The sequence below is a fragment of the Chanodichthys erythropterus genome, chromosome 8, assembly GCF_024489055.1.
Source record: "Chanodichthys erythropterus isolate Z2021 chromosome 8, ASM2448905v1, whole genome shotgun sequence".
NCBI lineage: Eukaryota > Metazoa > Chordata > Actinopteri > Cypriniformes > Xenocyprididae > Chanodichthys > Chanodichthys erythropterus.
This window is the reverse complement of record NC_090228.1, coordinates 8,174,942-8,196,001: the sequence shown is the minus strand read 5'-3', so window position 1 is coordinate 8,196,001 and position 21,060 is coordinate 8,174,942. Positions and strand designations below refer to the sequence as shown.

Below are 21,060 nucleotides of genomic sequence, written 5' to 3'. Positions count from 1 at the left end.
GGAAAGTTTAAAATAAGCATGTTTACCTCCTGGAATAACCTTAACCCACCTGGAATCTTCCTTTTTTTTTACCAAAATAAATGTAAAAATGACAAATAGTATGCAGCACATTAGTATTCACCTTTGCTAGTATATAGAGAAGTACTGTACAGTTACCTACAGAGTTTTTAAAAATAGAAACCATGCCATAGACAAAAGTAAAAGAGGTTCTCAGTTACTGAACTTAAACACAAACGATTTTGACAGTACTGAGACTTCAGTACGTAATTGTTAAAAATGGGAAGATCCAGGAAGATTAAATAAATACTGCATGCTCCTACCTAATCAAAAAGCAATGAAGCACAAAGCAATATGCTGCATCCAAAGCGTTGTTGATGAAGAACCGCATCCTCTTCAGTCCCCCAAGAGATCGGGAATCTGTTTATTTTTGATAGCCAAAAAGAGGTAAATTGTGCAAATGTTCTATCTAAAAGTGATAAGGCAAATAGTTTTGAGAGGACCTTTGAAACTGTCCATTAAGGAAAGAAAACAACTCATGAAATGGAAAGCGGGGAGCTAGACCAATCAGAAGCTCCTCCATTCTGACCTCATGGCTTGGCATCAGTGTCTGTAGCACTACTGGTCTAAACAGATACGATTGTCTACAAAAGCAGAGCAAAGCAGTTTAGACGGCAAACAATCAGCATCACAACGCACATCAAAAAGCATCAAGTTTGGAAGCCATGTGTTATTGTGTTCCCATATGACCCAGGTGAGTGATGGTTTTCGGTTCCCATTGGTGGTTAAATGTGGTCAGGGTGATAGAGTTGTGTACCATGGGCAGAGTGGGATGATGAGGTCACTTCCTCTCCAGCCTCAGGCCAAAGCTCTGGTGAAACTGGGAATGAGTAGAATTGCTGCTGCTGCCACAGCAACAACCATCACCAGGTTCCAGTCTCCCTCATTATCCTGAGGTCAATGATAGGAAGAGGATGACATCAGAGGGTAAAGGTCAAGAGAGGTCATATTTAAATTGTTTATACATTTTTAATAATAGTATAGAATTTTGATATTGGCCATTTAACAGTTATTATTATTATTATTATTTTAAGAATTTATATATATATATATATATATATATATATATATATATATATATATATATATGTGTGTGTGTGTGTGTGTGTGTGTGTGTGTGTGTGTGTGTGTGTGTGTGTGTGTGTGTATAAATTCCATATACCATTTTATTATTTTTATAAATATTTATATTTCTATAATCAGAATTTATAAATATGTCATTTTGTAAGAACTTTATTATTTCCTGTTGATTCTTAAAATAATAAAATTCCTAAAATAATTATATATATATATATATATATATATATATTTTTTTTTTTTTTTTTTTTTTTTATAAAAATACTAAATAATATATATAATTTATACACACCCACACACTCACATATACAAATTATTTATAATTAAAAATCCCAAATTATATATTATAATATTATTATGTATAATATACACATTATATAAAATTATAAAATTATATTATAATTTTATATACACACACTATTATATACATTACATACTACTACATTTATTATAAATTTAAATAGAATATTATTTTGTCTAAGTAAAAAATAATATTTGCTGATAACCAATATGGTATCAAAATCAGCCTCTAATTTTGTAGAAGTAAACTTTTATATTCATTATATTTTAAATTAAACTCTCAATTCAAATCTTTCTCTTAAACTTTCAAATCCATATACTTTTTAAACAAACAAGCTTTGATGTTCTTGACATTTTTCTTCTAGGCGTTCACCAACCTCAAATGTCGATGAAACTGCACAAACCAGAGTCAGAACACAATTTTCCTCTGGCTAGAATTCAGTGACTGAGGCTAGAGAACTGATCTGATTTTAATGAACCTTCTGAGGACTTGTTGTTTATTTCCATCTTCTGTTATAGCGCTGGATATAAGAGCTAAATATACCCATCCAGAAATGTGGAGAGATACAAAGCCAAGAGCAATGACCCAGTAAATACTCCAATCACTGTCACACACGTTCTCTTTTACATACTCTATTACTCTCTCTCCATCTGGTGTTGTGAAATTGGCAGTGGAAACCGCATGACTGTCCAGGGGAATCAAAGAACTGTGTAAGTGTTTGTGCGTGTGGCTTCAGTCAGACCTGCTGGGCAGCAGAACTGTTGAAATCAGAATTGTGTCATGCGTTTGGCTGGGATATTAACGTTAGGAAATCTCAGAGGATGTCTGAATATGACTTCATGCAATCTGATTTTTGATGGTGCCAAAAACCCTGACTGAAAAACATGAGAAATATGTCTATGATGCAAAAATTCTGCTCCACTACAAAAGCACATTCTAATTTGGCAATGTTCTAAAAAACAAGTCAACTCCCTTTGGGTGCATGGTGAGTGTTTTAATGCATTTTTATATATACAGAATTAATTTTGCTCAACGAACTGACCCATTTTTGAACATACTCCATCCTAAAGAGAGTTTTAAATGTGTTTAGGGAGGTTTAAAACCTGTTTTTTTTTTTTTTTTTTTACATCCAGTTGCATTGATTCCTGACTGATATATATTTGAATATATATCAGTCAAGACTAACATTAGCATTAATTGGGCTTGTTCTTCCACAGATTTTATTCAGAAATAAAGTTTGACCTGCAAAGTTAAGATTAACATGTCCATTTAAGAGTGAGTTGTCCTTTCAGACTAGTTAAATACGGTTGTGAAACAATGTGCACATCCATAAAAGGCCCTCGTAAAGAATCAGGCACTGTGTCCAATGGGCAAACAAACAGGCTTGTTTAGCTTGACAGTTATGACCATTCATTAGGGCATATAAAAAGTGATATTTTGACCAAGATAAAGATGACTTTCACAGTACAGGAGGGACAAAAAGGCTCGTCTCTGGACTCTTAGAGAAAGAAAAGGCAAAGCCATACCTTTCCCCCTTTAGGACAAGAGCTCCTTCCAGCAGCACCATATCAGGCCCATTATTACAACCATTCCTATGAAGGGTATGGAGAGAATAGGGCACTCAGACGAAGGAGTGGAGCTCTGAGGAAAAACACAGGGGGTGCAGGGATGGAGAAAGGAAGAGGAGGAAGAGGTGGTGAGAGAAAACAAAAAAGAAAAAAATGACACACTCAAAATAAGGAAATGATTACACATGGGAGGTTTGTGCACATGTGAAATTACAAACAAAACATGGAAAATAATAAAACAAATGTAATATAGAGAGAAAGAATGAAGAGTGTGAAGATGAAAGGGAGAAAACAACCAGATAGATAGATAGATAGATAGATAGATAGATAGATAGATAGATAGATAGATAGATAGATAGATAGATAGATAGATAGATAGATAGATAGATAGATAGATAGATAGATAGATAGATAGATAGATAGATAGATAGATAGATAGATAGATAGATAGATAGATAGATAGATAGATGCCAGCAGTTTATCAGGAATCATCAAATTTGTTTGGAATTTGATATAGTTCAGTGTGCGTTGTGAGCATATGGGTGTTTATGGTATGTTTATGTAGGTGTTCAGTGGTCAGAAAGCAACAGAACGAAGCAATGAAGGACCACGGGGGAGCAGGGAGACAGGAAAATACACCGAGATTAGATAGACAGCAAAGATGGTTAAACACAAAATGGAAACCTTGTGCTCATTTTGACCCTCTGGCTGATAAGCACAGAGCCAAGGCCGCCATCTTGGCATTTAAAGATCCTTGCCCACACTGCACAGCCAGCCCACTCCATTAAACCAACGTACCGGGTTAAATCTGTCGACAGCATCTGGGATAGGTTGGTGAACAGCACGGAAAATAATTTGCATTCATTCTTTCCCTCCATTTGGGAAAGTTGAGAGAAAGTGTTGTAACTTTTTCCTGTATTCTGATTGTTTGAAAAACCAATACAAAACTCCAAAGGTGCAGGGTTGTGTTTCTTCATTTAGATGGAATGAATCACTCATACCATAAAGCATAGCAAATGGTAATCAAATCATTATAATATAAAACAAGCAAATTCATTTTCAGTTTTCAAAGCCAAAAACTAAAACCAAAAAACATTTTTGGTTATTAATTGGGTAACTGAACTTGGTATGCTGTTCAGGTTGTTGTGTTTCAATGTGATAAACCAGTTCTTTGGCCATTAGATGCTTCTCAGTTGTTCAGCTGAACAAATTTTACATATTGGTATTCTAGCATCATTTTTGTCACAATGTAGTGCGTCCACACTGCATAAATGAATCCATATATATATATATATATATATATATATATATATATATATATATATATATATATATATATATATATATATATATATATATATATATATATATGTGTGTGTTTGCACATACGTCACGGTTTGCTCAGTTACCCGGATGCACAGCCATATTGAAGATATTTGGATGTTAACAACAGCATGGATTACACGGTTAATGTACCACTGAAGACGCTCTACTAATTTATGATGTCTAAAACAGAAAAAAATGTGTGGAAGCAGCTAAATCATATAGAGGAGGAGTTAGTAAGCAGAAAGTGTGTGATATTTTGTTAAACTAAAGTTAATATGAGCTTTCCTCTCATATTAATGCATAGCACCCAATCTGGATCATCCTTCTTGTACAGCTCAGATCTTTTCCCTAGAATGCCCTAATAATAAATATAGCACCATTAACTAAATTTCATTAACATTTTACAGAAAATATGTAAGTCTTGTACTATTGGATTTTGTTATGAAATGAGATTAGAATCAGATTTTTAGCCAAGAATTTAACAGCAATGTAATATCAAAATGAGTGTATACTATTACACTACAAAATTAGCTAAGATGAGATCCTGATTCAGTTTGGCAAACCTAAAAAAACGCCTACTTTCCTCAGTTTTTTGCACTCTTCTTGATTTGTTTTAACTTTTGGCAGTCTATAGTTCTCCAAATGTTTTTCCCGGTCCGACCGAGTAGTACAGTCTAAAACACAACATTAATTGACCATTTTTAGCAGCAATAATCAGCTAAATTTTCGAGTTCAGTTCAGTTCGGTTCGGTTCAGTGGCATTGTTTACATTCATTGCCGCCAACATGGACGACTTCTGGATTTATGACATGTCATGAAAACACCCTATATATATATATATATATATATATATATATATATATATATATATATATATATATAACAAAGTGATTTTTCTGAATGATTAAACTAAATGTTTTTTTTTTTGTTTTTTTCTGGAACTTGTGATTTTACAGATTCTGTTGACAGAGCTCCATATGTTTTTAACCCGGAACATTCCTTTAAAGGATTCATGGGAATTGTAGGCGGCAGAACAGTGTGAGTGAGGTGTTAACCAGACAATTAAAGTACAACTATGGAGGACAGATGATTGACATGGGACACGGTACTCAGACTGGACAGACTCTTTGATAGGAAAAAACCTTAATAAATTAGGATTTCTATGGCTTGGAAAAATTCATTCTAAGACCTTGTTGTTAGACAGTACAGGGGTTAGAAAGACCTCTATGTCAGTGCACATTGTACACACACAAAAGCTTGATATGCTACAGTGGATCAACAAAACTAGCGAAACACATTAGCTGCTAGAGGTTTGACAAGCACAAGATGTGAAAACACACACAGCCCAGAATCAATGTGTGTGATAGGGCAAAAAGCAACCCAAAGTAAAAAACATATACACTCGACCGAAAATGGCGGAGTGGTTTAGTTAGACAGGATGCGCTTTGAAAGACAGGTATTGCTGCTGGACAGATGGTCACTTCAGGGGTGGTTGACCCCACATGCAAAACGTTAGTCATGTACAGAGCATTTTCAAATGCTGACAAACATGTAGGTCGATGGAGTCATGGTGTCATTCTGTTGATAATATCTCGCCCTACTTGCTGTGTGAGTAATGTCTGTTTGTTTTCAGCGTGTGTACAGTACAGTGATTTATTTGAGGTCACATTTTTACCCCAAGGAAGTCCACACATTCCAAAACTTCTGTCTGAGTGATGGCTGTTGTGGATTTGGGAAGTAGTGTGACTTGATAATGCCCCTTTATGACCCCTCACCTGAGCCTTCCTACCAGCCAGCCGACCAAGCTCCGCCTTACAGCGCTGCAGCTCCGCCTCTAGCTCCGCCCTCTCCCTCTGGCTGCTCTCGTACAGCCCCTGCAGTTCCATAAGCTCTCCTTTTAGTCCCTCACACTGAAAGAAGGGAGAGATATAGAGAAATAACAAATGATACAGGACAAGTGAATGGATTCAGTGACAAGAGAGAACTACAAACCTTTGTTTAATCATTTCATTATTCGATAGTGGACAGAAGAATCAAAATTTCCTTGTTGTCAAACTGTCAGCATATATTCTGCAGTATTTCCCACAAGGTCATGCTGTTGAGCCACCGAAGGTAAAATAACAAGGTATTCTGATAGTATCAAGCTTTTGGTTCACACTGTTTTTTAAAACCACGACAGATGATGACAGGATGTTGTGATGCCGAATTTCGACCCCCTGCCAAATTATAACCCCTCTTGTTTAAAAGGTGCCATCGAATGTTTTTTTTAAAAGATGTAATATAAGTTTAAGGTGTCCCCTGAATGTGTTTGTGAAGTTTCAGCTCAAAATACCCATAGATTTTTTTAAATTATTTTTTTTAACTGCCTATTTTGGGGCATTATTAGAAATGCGCCGATTCAGGGTTGCGGCCCCTTTAAATGCTCACGCTCTCCGCCCCCGGAGCTCGCGCTTGCCTTAAACGGTGCATAAAGTTTACACAGTTAATATAACCCTCAAAATGGATCTTTACAAAGTGTTCATCATGCATACTGCATGCATGCGTCGGATTATGTGAGTATAGTATTTATTTGGATGTTTACATTTGATTCTGAAACAATTTGAGGCTATGCCCCGTGGCTAACGGCTAATGCTACACTGTTGGAGAGATTTATAAAGAATGAAGTTGTGTTTATGAATTATACAGACTGCAAGTGTTTAATAATGAAAATAACGACGGCTCTTGTATCTGTGAATACAGTAAGAAACGATGGTAACTTTAACCACATTTAACAGTACATTAGCAACATGCTAACGAAACATTTAGAAAGACAGTTTACAAATATCACTAAAAATATCATGATATCATGGATCATGTCAGTTACTATTGCTCCATCTGCCATTTTTCGCTGTTGTTCTTGCTTGCTTACCTAGTCTGATGATTCAGCTGTGCACAGATCCAGACGTTAATACTGCCTGCCCGTGTCTAATGCCTTGAACATGGGCTGGCATATGCAAATATTGGGGGCGTACACCCCGACTGTTACGTAACAGTCTGTGTTATGTTGAGATTAGCCTGTTCTTCGGAGGTCTTTTAAACAAATGAGAATTATATAAGAAGGAGAAAACAATGGAGTTTGAGACTCACTGTATGTCATTTCCATGTACTGAACTCTTGTTATTTAACTATGCCAATATGAATTAAATTTTTTAATTCTAGGACACCTTTAAGTCGCTACCTGATTGCTTATCCCCACCCTTAATCCTAACTCCACACCTACTCCATAACCTCCCAATACTACAGGGGTAATAATCTGGCAGGGGGTCGAAATTCACCACAATAAGGGCAAATTAGCGTGAGAACATAATTCCAAAAAAGCACAGAACGGAGTGGAAAGTTCTACGCATGATCTACTGACGAGTTACAGAACACAGAGACGCAGTCGGATCAATGATCAACTCAATCTACCAAGAGCAGCGCAAATTAGCATCTACTTTAAATCATGCTTTTCTGGGGTGGTAAATAATGGTAATAATTCTAGTAAACTGACAGCGCACACCTTAGTAAATTTGTTCATTAACCACAATTCTTAATTTTATCCATCAGCAATTCATTGGAATGTGAAAACTGACAGGTTGTTATTTTGAACAAGATTAACTAAAAAAAAGGTTTAAAATAGAAAAGTTCTAACTTCTGTTATTTTGCCAAGTGGGCATGATAATCTCAAAATATCTGCCAAATATTAACTAATATGTCAGTCTGTCACTAGTGAACACTATGCCGTACCTCTCTCTGGACCTGTGATGCTTTCTCCTCAGCCTGTTTCAGCTGGTCTCTGAGGGAAAACACCTCTGAGAACCCTCCACTCTTGCCCGTCGGGGTGACGGGCTTCCCCTCAAATGAGATGTTCTTCTGGGTATAAGCCTCCACCCACTTCCCACCTTCTACCTCCAACGTGCTGACAAAACCTTCAGCCTTCACCTCCTTCTCGACATCTTTTTCTGTGTCATTTTCTCCATCATTCTGTTCTGCTTTCAGGGCCAGGCATGAATCAGCTGAGCTGTCAGGATAGAAATGGGAAATGTACAGGATATTTATTATAGATAGATGTACAAGAGGTGGCACTTTTTTATTATTATTACTAATGTACTTGAACTTTTGAGCTCCTGCTGCACTTTTTCAGTGCGAATGTGTGGGTGTGTACTTATGTACTCATCATCAGACCCTTTTCAAAATTATTTTTTCAAAATCTCAATCACTTTCTTAGTCTCTAACAGTGTTTAAAAAGTCTTATAATAATAAACAAGAAAAAAACTATTCAAATTATTAAAAAAAATAAATACACAAATCAACTGGTGCTGAAATATGCGTTTGGTCAACTTATTGGTCAAATTCATATATTAAGTACTTTTTTAAAACTTTAAAATGTTTATAAACGGCTGTTCTCACAAAGTTATTCTTTTAAGCTCAAACATCTAGCACTAGTTTGAAAAACATGATGGTATATTTACAGAAGCATTAGTTTCATAAAGTCAGATAAGATCTTGATGTCATAAATAGCTGTAAGGCAACTGTGGTTCATCTCACTTGCCAGTATATTTGGATAAGATAAAATACACAGTCATTAATGCTTCATGTTGCTGTGAAACACTTTCATAGCTGCTAAATAGTTTTAGTGAGAGTGTCCATTGAGACAGATTATGGCTGAATGCTTCATCGGTCACGCCAGCCTTATTAACAGTCTGTCTGCGATGCTCATTGGCTGATTTATCTTGTTTGTGTGTGACTGACAGGCCGTGTGGCCAATCACCTGGCTCGCTGCTGCTCCAGCATCTCCAGTTTCTCAGAGAGCTGCTTGTTGCCGTTCTTCAGAGTCTGACACTCGTCCTTCAAGGAGCGACACTCCTCCATCAGCTGGTCCATGTCACCTGTTCCATCACAACATGAGAACAGATGTCAAAGTAGAACAGCAAAAACACTGAATTCAGATTATTAGCATGTTAGCATACTACTCTTACTATTTCTGTGATTCTAAATTTATGTTCAATATGAAATACTACTTACTATTTGCAACCTTTTAAAGTATTTATTTGAAATATAATTTGTTTTAGTAACAATCTAAATCTTTTATTGTCACTTTTGATCAATTTAATACATCCTTGCTGAATAAATGTATAAATTTAAGGAAAAAAATGTTACTGACCCCAAACATTCGAATGCTACACATGCTATACATGTCGAAATCACTTCAAACAGTCATATTCTACAATACATTCTTGTCACATGACCTTCGTTGAATACCTACTTAAGTGAGTGGTGTGAAGTTATCAAGGATTTTTCATACATTTTTTTTTATATAAATAAGTTTCAATTTTTAGCAGTACGATCAAGGTGTGACTCATGAAGGAGGCTATGATCGATATTGCTTCTGTTTAACTTAAGATGGAAGGTTGGGAGCATTGCATTCTGGGATATAGTATTTCAAACAGTGTTCTCTGCTTGCAAACTACACATTTTAAAAAAAATATATAGTGCTGATGAGGTTTTATCGATTTGATTTTAATCAAAACGATTAATCGCAATCGCAATCGTAAAATAAAAGTTTGTGTTATTATTATATTATATATTATATAAGTGTGTTTATATATACATATACAGTATCTCACAGAAGTGAATACACCCCTCACATTTTTGTAATTATTTTATTATATCTTTGCATGTGACAACACTGAAAAAAATACACTTTGCTACAATGTAAAGTAGTGCATGGACAGCTAGTGTAACAGTGTAAATTTGCTGTCCCCTCAAAATAACTCAACACACAGCCATTAATGTCTAAACCACTGGCCACAAAAGTGAGTACACCCCTAAGTGAAAATGTCCAAATTGGACCCAATTAGCCATTTTCTCTCCCCGGTGTCATGTGACTCTTTAGTGTTACACGGTTTCAGGTGTGAATGGGGAGCAGGTGTGTTAAATTTGGTGTTATTGCTCTCACTCTCTCATACTGCTCACTGGAAGTTCAACATGCCACCTCATGGCAAAGAACTCTCTGAGGATCTGAAAAAAAGAATTGTTGGTCTACCTAAAGATGGCGTAGGCTATAAAAAGATTGCCAAGACCCTGAAACTGAGCTGCAGCATGGTGGCCAAGACCATACAGCGGTTTAACAGGACAGGTTTCACTCCTCAGAACAGGCCTCGCCATGGACGACCAAAGAAGTTGAGTGCACATGCTCAGAGTCATATCCAGAGGTTGTGTTTGGGAAATAGACGTATGAGTGCTGCCAGCATTGCTGCAAAGGTTGAAGGGGTGGGGGGGTCATGATAATACTAATAGTATGCCACTTGGAACAGACCCACTGTCCTAAGAGCCAAATTGCAAGCAATTCGAAGGCTACATGTCTATGACAGGAAAATATTGAACATTTGACCTGACAGCTGTAAATGCACACCGAACACTGTAACTAGTCTCCATGGAAACAACCCATTCCGCTGTCTTCCCTCTGCAGCAGTCTGACCTGTCAATCAGGAGTCATGTTTGCCTTGCACATCCCCCATGGTGCAACGTTCAACCCCCGATAATCTAGAAGGAATCTCACTTGCAAAAACAACTCACATGCATCTCTGCCAGGCCTGAGTGTGTGCGTGGTGTAAATAACCATCAGAAGCGCATGGACTGATAAACAACTTCGCCTCTGCTGCATCTGACACCAGATCAGAGTTAACATGAATGCCTCAATCAAAGGCTCTGATGTGTTCGTGTTTAACACTGTTTTGCGATCAGTGCATCTAACCCCCCGACCCCACCAGAAGCAATCGCTGGTATGTTGTTTTTATTGCAGATCTTAATATAGTCAAGTTCTAACGGCATCAAGGGAGCAGAAAGCAGCCCCGGCGCCCTTAGAGGCAGAGAAAGACATCAACACCAGACAAATGGGGCTCCGCGGAGGTCCTGCAATCTGTCAGAATGTCAAACAGACACTCAGACCTTGAAAGAACCTGTAATACACTCACATTTGTCAGTGGCAATGCATACTGGGTAATATCAGAGCACTGTGTCATATCAGGCAATGGAGAAGAAAAGTTGATAAAATGTCTGTATCGCATTGCAGGGTTTATTTGCTATCAGCAACTGTCAGTTACAGTGCTGCAATGAGGTTATGTGATGTAAAGAAAAGTCTTGCTGGAGAAATCCCTGCTGGCTGTCTGGAAAAAGTGACTCCATAGAGTTGTGAGAACAGGGGCTTCATTTATAAAACTTTGTGTAGATTTCATCCTAAAAGTGTACGTACACGCAAAAGCTAGATTCTGTGTGCGCACAAAAAAAATCAGATTTATAAAACCATGTGTACACCAGAACCTGCGCCCAAATCCCTTTATAAATCCCAGTCAGTGGAAAATTGTGTGTACGTGCATCTCCACCCGTCTCCTACCCGAAATCACCATATATGGAGCTTATAACGCCTAGTTTTACTATGCATAACCTCATCTGCATATCATTTCCATGCATGTTCCCATCCACTTTACACCACGGTTAACCCGTCAAGGGTACCATACATTGGAAAATATTAGATATGGACTATAAATGCCATTTGTGCAATACACTACATTGATAAAAATCATTCAATATCCTCTTTATGTTTTCAAATAAATATATCAAAATATCCATAAAAACAAAATTGTTTAAAAAAACTTCAGATAAAGGTTTTAGAATAAAGTTAATTCATTCATTTCCACTGGCCAAATAGTATTTTAATAGTTTTAAACAATTTGAATCAAATTTATGCAGTTTTACTGATAAGGTGAACATATCTTTTAGGAAGTTTATAGGCTATTTTTAGTGGAAACAGATAGGCCTACTTATTTATTGCAGTGTAAATACAATTGTCTGTCTCAGCGCGTCACTGACAAAGTATTTTAAAAAAGAAACGTGTAAATCTTACCGTTTTCCTCAAATTATATCCTTCATATACAGTGGTAATTGTTTGAATATCCTTTACATGACATCAACACTCTCTGCAGCTGCGGTTGTACAGTAAGATATTATCATTGGACCTATTCAAACTGGACAACGGACCGTTTGACCACCAAATCCAGCAGTGTCTTCCATAATATCGAAGTTAAGTGTGCATCACTGATCATCGCTCCCACTAAAATATTTTGTCATAACATCTGCAGTTTAGTTTAAGGAGGAATTATTGTGCTCCAAGCGCTCCTCGCTATCATTTAAACAGCGTGTACCAGGAAAAGTGATCGAAAGTAGCACATACTATCTAAATTCATATCATTTTTTTTTAACTTCTCCTTAATGACTGTGTAATGTAATTTCAGTGCTTATCACCAATAGTGAAAGTGTAATATTAATGTAAATGTGTATATCAAAATGAAAACGTGAGTTTCCATGCGAGTTTAAATCATTCTTTTATTTATTTAAACTGTTATTGTGAACATGCACTGTATTTATGATTATGACTCATAATTAGGATTTAAAGTGGTTTTCCTTCATCTGCCATCAGTCACTCAGCTCACCATCGGCAAACTGCTCCAAAATGTTCATACGCATGAGTTTGCGTGGAGGTGCGCAAATTTTCCTGTCAAGTTTGTTTTTATAAATCTCAACTTATGCGTAGAAACTGGCGTACGCACTTTCAGGGCCTGTTTTGTGCATAAGCAAAGTTTTATAAATGAGGCCCCAGAACATGTAACTTTGCATGTGTGTGGAATAGATGGATTATACCCCAAAATTATAGATAAGTAGACTGACAAAAGACAAAAAACAAAACTATAGCTGCGAGAATTATCGGGGTTCAATCGCTTTAAGGCCTTTAAGCACATGCATAAAAAGTTATTATCTTTTAATTAGCAAGCCTGTAACTATTGCCGCGTTTCCACCGAAATTACCCGGAACAATTGTACCAGGAACTTTTCTCCCAGGAAATTTTTGTCCCCCCCTAGACCTGTTGCCTTCTGCGTTTCCACGTGGTCTAAAGTACCGTGAAGATTAGGCTAATTTGTCCGGTGACGTAGTACTGCGCGCGACTGTTTCTTCCTGTCAGTGACTGAATTTACTGCTGCGTGGAGTCGACCAATCAAATGCGGCGTGAATCCGACCAATCAGCATGTTCAGCGCCTAGTCCCACCCCTGAAAGTTCCTGAACTTTGAAAAAGTACCACCTCGCCATCAGGTACCATCAAGTACCACCTCGCCATTTCTGAGGGGGAAATTTTACCCGGAACTTTATTTTGTTCCTGGTTCCTGCAGTGGAAACACACCGAGTACCAGCCCAAAGTCTCTAGTTCCTGGGTAAAGTTCCTGCGGTAAAAACGGGGCTATTCTTGATCATAGATGGAAAAGACCATTTACAGCAAATACAGGCAATTTACCATAGAAATATATATATTTTTTAAAGCTTTTTAACGGTTATCGAGTCAAAAACCTAGGACTAGTTCACCAATGTTGGTTTTTGAAATAATCTCCAATATTTAACAAACGATTCGATGGACAATGGCGGTCCTAGAGGCAAAGTTGCTCAGAATGAGGAGTTCTAGCATGTGGTATGAATCTCATGGGTGTGTGCGAAAAATTGAGCGATACACAATCCTTTATGCACATGAAAAACACGAAGGCACCCCCTGGTGGCCGATTTCTTTCAAATTTCTCACAGGCCTCTAGGCCTATGGCTCAAACCGGCCCAGCGAGTTTTGTTCCGATCGGCCTCTGTTAACCTTGTCTGATAGCTGCTCAAACTTCATTGGCCGATGGCGGACATGTTTATTTAAGACGCGTCAATGTCCTCTTAGACAGTCATGGCACCTTGGACAAAGACACTACATGCCTATAACTATAAGTAGTTAAAGCCATTTTCATGTTTTTTTCCTGTTATAGCGCCACCAAGTGTCCAGTTTCCGCATCCTTTTCCACGCGATCACAGAATGAGCTCTCAACTTTCTTCGATAATTGCTAACAATCAGATTACAGAGAATCTTGCTGCACTGTTTTGGTTCTGACTGGGCAAATAACGTAGGACAGTCTTTACATTAATTAATTAAATGTGCTGATAATTCTTGCATATAGAAAGCTAAAATAGACATTTGCATTCACAGTGTTTCACTCTTCTTAGCTACTGCATTTGAGCACACGCAAAAAAGATAAGATTGTGCCAATGCACACACAGACACCCTGGGTGTGTTGAGTTTCATACGAGTGAATCACTGTAGTGTATTATTTAATACACAGATTAAATAGACAAGGATGGTACAGACAATATGGTACCAACACTAATGTTCTAATTTTACAATGATATCTTTATTGTTATCGTTATATTTGTTGTCCTTGGTATGAATGGGCCTTAAAGTCAACATGAAATCAAAATTGACAATTCTTATTTTTATTAAAGAAATATTGCAGTATATCCATACATCATAATTTTTTTTTTAAAGTCGTGTGGCCTTGTAAGCTTCAATCAAAATAACTTCCCCTCTATCTTTCAACGAATTCTTTCTCTTTTCTGATGATGTATTCACGAGTGCGAGTCCACCTGTCGCCAAACACAATGATCCAATCAGTTCCCGATGGACAAAGTCCCGCCCTACATTTTTTCTTATACATCACAATAGTGAAGAAAAGAATAAAGTTAATTTTGCTAGCAAATGGCATGGACCAGCTAGACCAGCACCAAATCAGCACTAACCAGTATCTACTAGGCTTGAAGCTGGTATAAATTGCCTTTTTGGGATATCCCTATAGTTTGAGCCTGTAGTGTGGTGGGAATCAGACCTTCTCCTCCTGCTCTGTCCTTCTCTTCCCTGCGCTGGTTCTTCATGCTGATTTCGGCCCGCAGCGTGGTCAGCTCCAGCTCGTACTCCTGTGTGGTGCCGCGCAGACGCTCCAACTCGGCACGCAGACGGCACAGTTCCTCCTGCAGCAGGGCAATGTCATTCTCCCGCTCGGCCGCCGCCTCCTCCGCAGCCTGCTGCAGCTCCTGCACCTCCTCCTGCGCCACACGCAGCTCCTCCTGGGCCTCCCACAGCTCGCTGGCCTTCTCCTCCTCAAGGCTATCCAGCTCCTCCTGCACCGAACGCAGCTGGGCTGTGGGTCAGAAATCATCTAGATATTTAGTGTACACAAAATATGGATACTATGCAGAACATACATATTATATACTGCAGAAAGAGTAGGAGTATTATGCTATTTCCAAACATGTGTGTACTGTCAACTTATTTGTATATGAACCTCTTAAGGGCATAAAGACCATTTGAGGTCTATAATCAGCCACTTCACTGGAAGCCAAGGACATCTGAAGTGAAAATAAATGCCTTCATTTCATGTCGCATTACAGCAATCACTCTGCACGTCCTGCTGTTGAGAGGCAAAAAAATTGCGAAACCTCTCAAACAAACCACACAAGGTATGAATTTCAGTCTGCAGGGGCTTTTCTGAAAAGCTGTAATCAGTCTCCTTCTTGCAAGGCGAGAATAGGGACAATAAAGGTTGTGATTAAACCGAAAAAAAAAACTGTTTCTCCGTTATACGGTGTGTGAATCGGATTCTGGCGGCGGTTTGTTGTGTTATTCATATCTGTGATTCCATTACTCAGGATGGTACCTCGGCAGAGCCCGTGCACTTCTGCAAATGCTGGTTTACTTTGCCTCCTCACAGTTCATTTAATTTAATTACAGCGCAGCCACTGAGACAGTGAAAGTGAGTCACTGGGGAAGTGAAGAACATTTACATCACCTTTGCTTCTTCCAACTCACACACACTCACACCCCAAGTAGCAATCCACCAAGCAAATGGGAACAGGATGTCAGTGCCACAGGAAATTACATCATGTTTGAAGGATTATTGAGATAATCTCCATCATGTAGACAGATCGAGTTTGACTGAATACAAGAAAAACTTGCAGAAGTGTTTGAATGTGTGTGCAGAGAGTAAAGAAATTAGTTTATATTATCAATTTGAATGCATCAATGAAGCTTTATTGGAAGAAAGGTACATTCAAAATATGATGCAAGCTTACTGCATTCTGCAAAGTATGTACTGCATAGTGGCCACTATTGAAAATGTTTTGTGAAACAGTATGCAGTATTCAATATTAACATTTTAAACAGTATGCTACATTGTCAAATTTAGAGAGTCATTGTCCAATTATGTCTGCAACACAAAAAATGAAATATAATAGATGGCACAAATGAAATAAGATGGCATGAAAAAACCAAATGAAAATGAATTTAAAAAAAATGGCAATAAATGAATAAAATAAAATAAAATAAAATAAAATAAAATAAAATAAAATAAAATAAAATAAAATAAAATAAAATAAAATAAAATAAAAAATAAAATAAAATATCCAAGTTTCTAAGTAATCCATGATCGTGTGAAATGTTTTCAGACCAAAAATGTTTCAAGAAATGGAAGGTCAAGTCAAAAAATGAAATATAATAGATGGCACAAATGAAATAAGATGGCATGAAAAAACAAAATGAAAATGAATAAAAAAAAAATAAATAAATAAAAATGGCACAATAAATTAATAAAATAAAATAAAATAAAATAAAATAAAATAAATAAAATAAAATAAAATAAAATAAAATAAAATAAAATAAAATAAAATATCCAAGTTTCTAAGTAATCCATGATCGTGTGAAATGTTTTCAGACCAAAAATGTGGAAATGGAAGGAATAAAGAATAAAATAAACAATGAAATAAAATGAAATAAAATAAAATGGTTTTCAGAACAAAAATTTTTAATGATAAAGTGGGATAAAGTGCCCAATGCATTGTACTATGATGTACACTGCATATTGTGACTTGTTTTCTGGGTATTTAATCTATATAAATAAATCCGCAGGCTATGCACAGTATACATATAGTATATACTGCAAAAAAGTAAGAGTAGTATATTTCCAAACATAGCCAATGTTTCCTATTTTTAACAGCACAAAAAAATATGAATATTTAAATCAAGAATGTTTATTCATTAGCATTGGATACAGCCTATTATTTAATATGTCAAATGTTAGAGTATATTAAAGCTGCTTGATGTCTGAGAAAAACTATTTTTATTATCTGACATGAAGTTTTTTATTTGAAGTTTAGTTTCATTTAATTTATCATTGACTGCAGTTATTAGTGCATTTATTAGCACTGAGTTTAAGATGAATAAGCATTTGTTTCTGTTTATAAGTGTATTTCCGTTCACCTTGAAGTCTCTGGATCTGTCTCGTAAAGCTCTCGGCCTGGTGGGCGCTTGCCAGCCGCTCTTCCTCCAAAAGACCTACAGAGCCAAAGAATGACATTAAAAGAAGAGGGAAATCTCTACAGGGACATTTGAAATAAGTAATTAGCAACTTATTACTGGAATCTGACAATATTACCAAGCCAAGAATGTTTGTGTGAAGACATGACTCGAGAAACAGGTGGTCAATGACATTTGACCATGCTCAGAGGGTACTCCCGGTGAAGATTTCACACCGTAAAAACAGCTATTACTAGCATACGCACCCTGAAGCTCGTTGTAGCTCTCCTCGTGTCGTTGTGACACCTCTCTGGTCTCCTCCAGCTCCAAAAGCAGCTGCACCACCTGTGACCTCAGCACCTCCAGTTCATCTTCTTCATCAGCTCCTCTTCGTTCCTCCGTGTCCTCCTCCTCCTCGCCCACAGTCTCCTCCTTCACCTCCTTCTTCTCCCGCTCATCCTCCTGCCCCTTCTCTCCATTTCCAGCCTCCACCTCCTCCAGGTCTCTCTCCTCATTCTCCTCCAGTGACCCTCGCTCTTTGGCTGTCATTTCACTGCCTATACCCGGCCGCTCTGCTTTCAAGTCACACACATCGTCTGAAACATAAAAAAATGATCAATGATAAATTAATCAGTTCATTATATGTAATACTTGATTCTGAACGGTCATTCTAAACTGTATTCAACAGTCAAATATACATACATATACACACACATATATAGCTCGTTTCCGCCACTGACTAAAAATTAAAAAAAGGTAATTGCGACTTTTTATCTAACAATTCTGTCTTTTTCTTGCAATTGCAAGTTATAAAGTCAGAATTGTGAGATATAGTCAGAATTGTGAGTTGTAAAGAATGGTGAGATATAAACTTGCAAAGTTTATATCACAATTGCGAGAAAAAAAGTTTATTTCATGTATTGCGAATTGATATCCTGCAAGTCTGACTTTATTTATCTTACAATTGTGAGAAAAGAAGTCAGAATTGCAAGATGTAAACTCACAAATGAGAGAAAAAAAGTTAGAATTCTGAGATTAAAAAAGTCGCAATTACCTTTTTTAATTTTTATTCAGCTGTGGAAACAAGCTTTCATATATATATACAAATATCAGTATCTTTCTAAAATAGTTTCATTTCAAATTAATTTCACAAAAAAATTAATGAATGATTAAATTAAATAAATGCTTATTTATTACTATTACAAAAGCACTTACATTAATACTTTTGTTAAAACTGGTATATTATTTAAGCTGTAAAGCTGTTTAAATCATTTTTTACTTTTTTTTTGGTGTTACATTGTCATGGCCACAAATTTGTACAATTAGATTGTAAAAAAGAGGCTTTTTTTACACACTAAAATCAACTCAGTATACACAGATTGTTTATGTATTGTGCCAATACTATTGAAACAGTGGGTATTTAAAACATTTACAGAATGCAATGCCCTCAGTGCGATCCAGATTATTTTTTCTTTTTAAGAAAAGAAGGCAAAAGTTGTTGTAATCACCATTATGACAGAAATAATGTTGATCGAGTTTAACTTGTACTGAACCCACAATATTCCAAAACCTCCCTGCTCCAATAAACATTAGCTCATCCAGTAAAATGACATTTAAAAGTTCTCTTGATGTCATACCCACATTCACCGTTAGAAAAGGAGATGTGCAGCTATGCATGTCCCAGACCCCCACCCCCAACCTCCACCTGTCGTCTCTGGTGGGGACTTACTAAATCTATCCAGTCCACCACCTTCATCTGAGGAAGCCCTTCATCACCTGCTGGCCCCTGACTCTCATCTCTCTCTGCCCCCAACAGTCCTCCAGACCCCCCTCAAGCAATCAAAACACCCACCAAGGGCCAACAGTGCCTCAGCGCCAGAGGAATGCGTGCTATTTTAAGGATTTAGGCCATGAATTGCCCCTCTGCCTTCACCTGTTGTCTGTTCACAAACACAAAACAAACTCAGTCCTGACAAGAAATCACAGCCTGCAGCAGCAGAGGCCCTTTCAAAGTGTAAGAGAGCCAAAGAGTCCTCTAGTGGCAGGAGTCGGTATAGACAAAGAAAGAAAGAAAGAAAGAAAGAAGGAAAGAAAGAAAGAAAGAAAGAAAGAAAGAAAGAAAGAAAGAAAGAAAGAAAGAAAGAAAGAAAGAAAGAAAGAAAGAAAGAAAGAAAGAAAGAAAGAAAGAAAGAAAGAAAGAAAGAAAGAAAGAAAGAAAGAAAGAAAGAAAGAAAGAAAAAGAAATTGATCAAAAGTGACAGTTAAGATATTTCTAATGTTACAAAATATTTATATTTAATAAATGCTTTAATGCATTTTAATAAATTCTGCTCGTTGAACTTTCTATTCATTAAAGAATCCTGAAAAAGTTTCACCATTTCCACAAAAATGATTTCTGAAGGATCATGTGACACTGAAGAGTAATGATGCTGAAAATTCAGCTTTGGCATTACAAGAATAAATTACATTTTAAATATATTTTAATTTGTAAAAATTTTTTGCAATAACCCCCCTATTTTACTGTATTTTTGATTAAAATATGGCAGCCTTGGTGAGCATAAGAGACTTCTGTCAAAAACATTAAAAAACTGTAACGTTTCCTAAACTTCTGACACACACACATACATATGTATATATTATATTACATATAATAAGACATTAAGCTGATCCCATTTTTTTCTATGCTGAAGGAGTGGGTAAAGAATAATAATAATAATAATAATAACATTATACATATTTCTTTTATAATTATTCATTATATATATATTTATTTATTTATCCTTTTGATCTTTAATTCATAAAATTAGCAAAATCAGCATGTGAATAGTGAGAAATCGAGGGAGGAAACAAGGGTGTGAGAAATGGAAGAGAAGAAAGGGATTTATTTCATAATGTGATTTTCCCCCCACTTTCAATTCTTTTCCTTCAATGAAACGTTAGATTTTTGCTAAATTTATGAATTAAAGATCAAAAGGATAAACAAAACAGATTTATTTTTACAGTCATCTTTGATCATTATTTACCAAGGGTGCCAATAATTCTGACCACCACTGTATATTATATATATATATATATATATATGACATTAACCAGATCTAATGAGTTATTTTCTATGCTGAGTGACACACTGAATGAAAGAACATTCATGTAAAGAGAGCAGCAGATCTCCTCCTGCTGTCGTTCTCCTCTCTAGTCTCTAGTGCTTATCACCCACCAAACTAAAGAGCCATCTGGTTAAAAATAGCTCATTTCAACACCATCCTTCTCTCCTCCTCTTCTATCCCTTTCTTCTCTTCCATTTCTCACACCCTTGTTTCCTCCCTCGCTTTCTCACTATTCACATCACCGTATTTATCTTCATTCTAGTTAACCAAATGATCCTCTTGTTTTTTACCGGGCCCATCCCTCTTTCCAACAGTCACCTGTTCCTCACTTCTTCAATCTATCACCTCGTTCCAAACACCTTCCTGGCCTCTTTCTCTCTCCTCCGGGCTGATCTATAACTAGAGTT

At 36.7% G+C, this 21,060-nt stretch overlaps 1 protein-coding gene across 3 annotated transcripts in view; it reads right to left on the bottom strand.

Moving 5' to 3' along the window:
• Positions 1-828: 828 nt before the first annotated feature.
• Positions 829-21,060, bottom strand: part of ccdc136b (coiled-coil domain containing 136b) — a 36,942-nt gene continuing 16,710 nt past the window's right edge. For 2 of the 3 annotated variants that reach the window (XM_067391707.1, XM_067391708.1), the window contains 6 exons: positions 17,816-18,145; positions 17,514-17,588; positions 15,088-15,399; positions 9,119-9,236; positions 8,095-8,368; positions 4,387-6,239 (listed from right to left, as the gene is read on the bottom strand). In XM_067391707.1, the coding sequence (XP_067247808.1) occupies positions 5,895-6,239; positions 8,095-8,368; positions 9,119-9,236; positions 15,088-15,399; positions 17,514-17,588; positions 17,816-18,145 (1,454 nt within the window). In that variant the 3' untranslated portion in view covers positions 4,387-5,894. Of the gene's footprint in view, positions 949-2,961; positions 3,077-4,386; positions 6,240-8,094; positions 8,369-9,118; positions 9,237-15,087; positions 15,400-17,513; positions 17,589-17,815; positions 18,146-21,060 lie in introns of those variants that run through there. The other variant, XM_067391709.1, reaches the window with a different exon arrangement.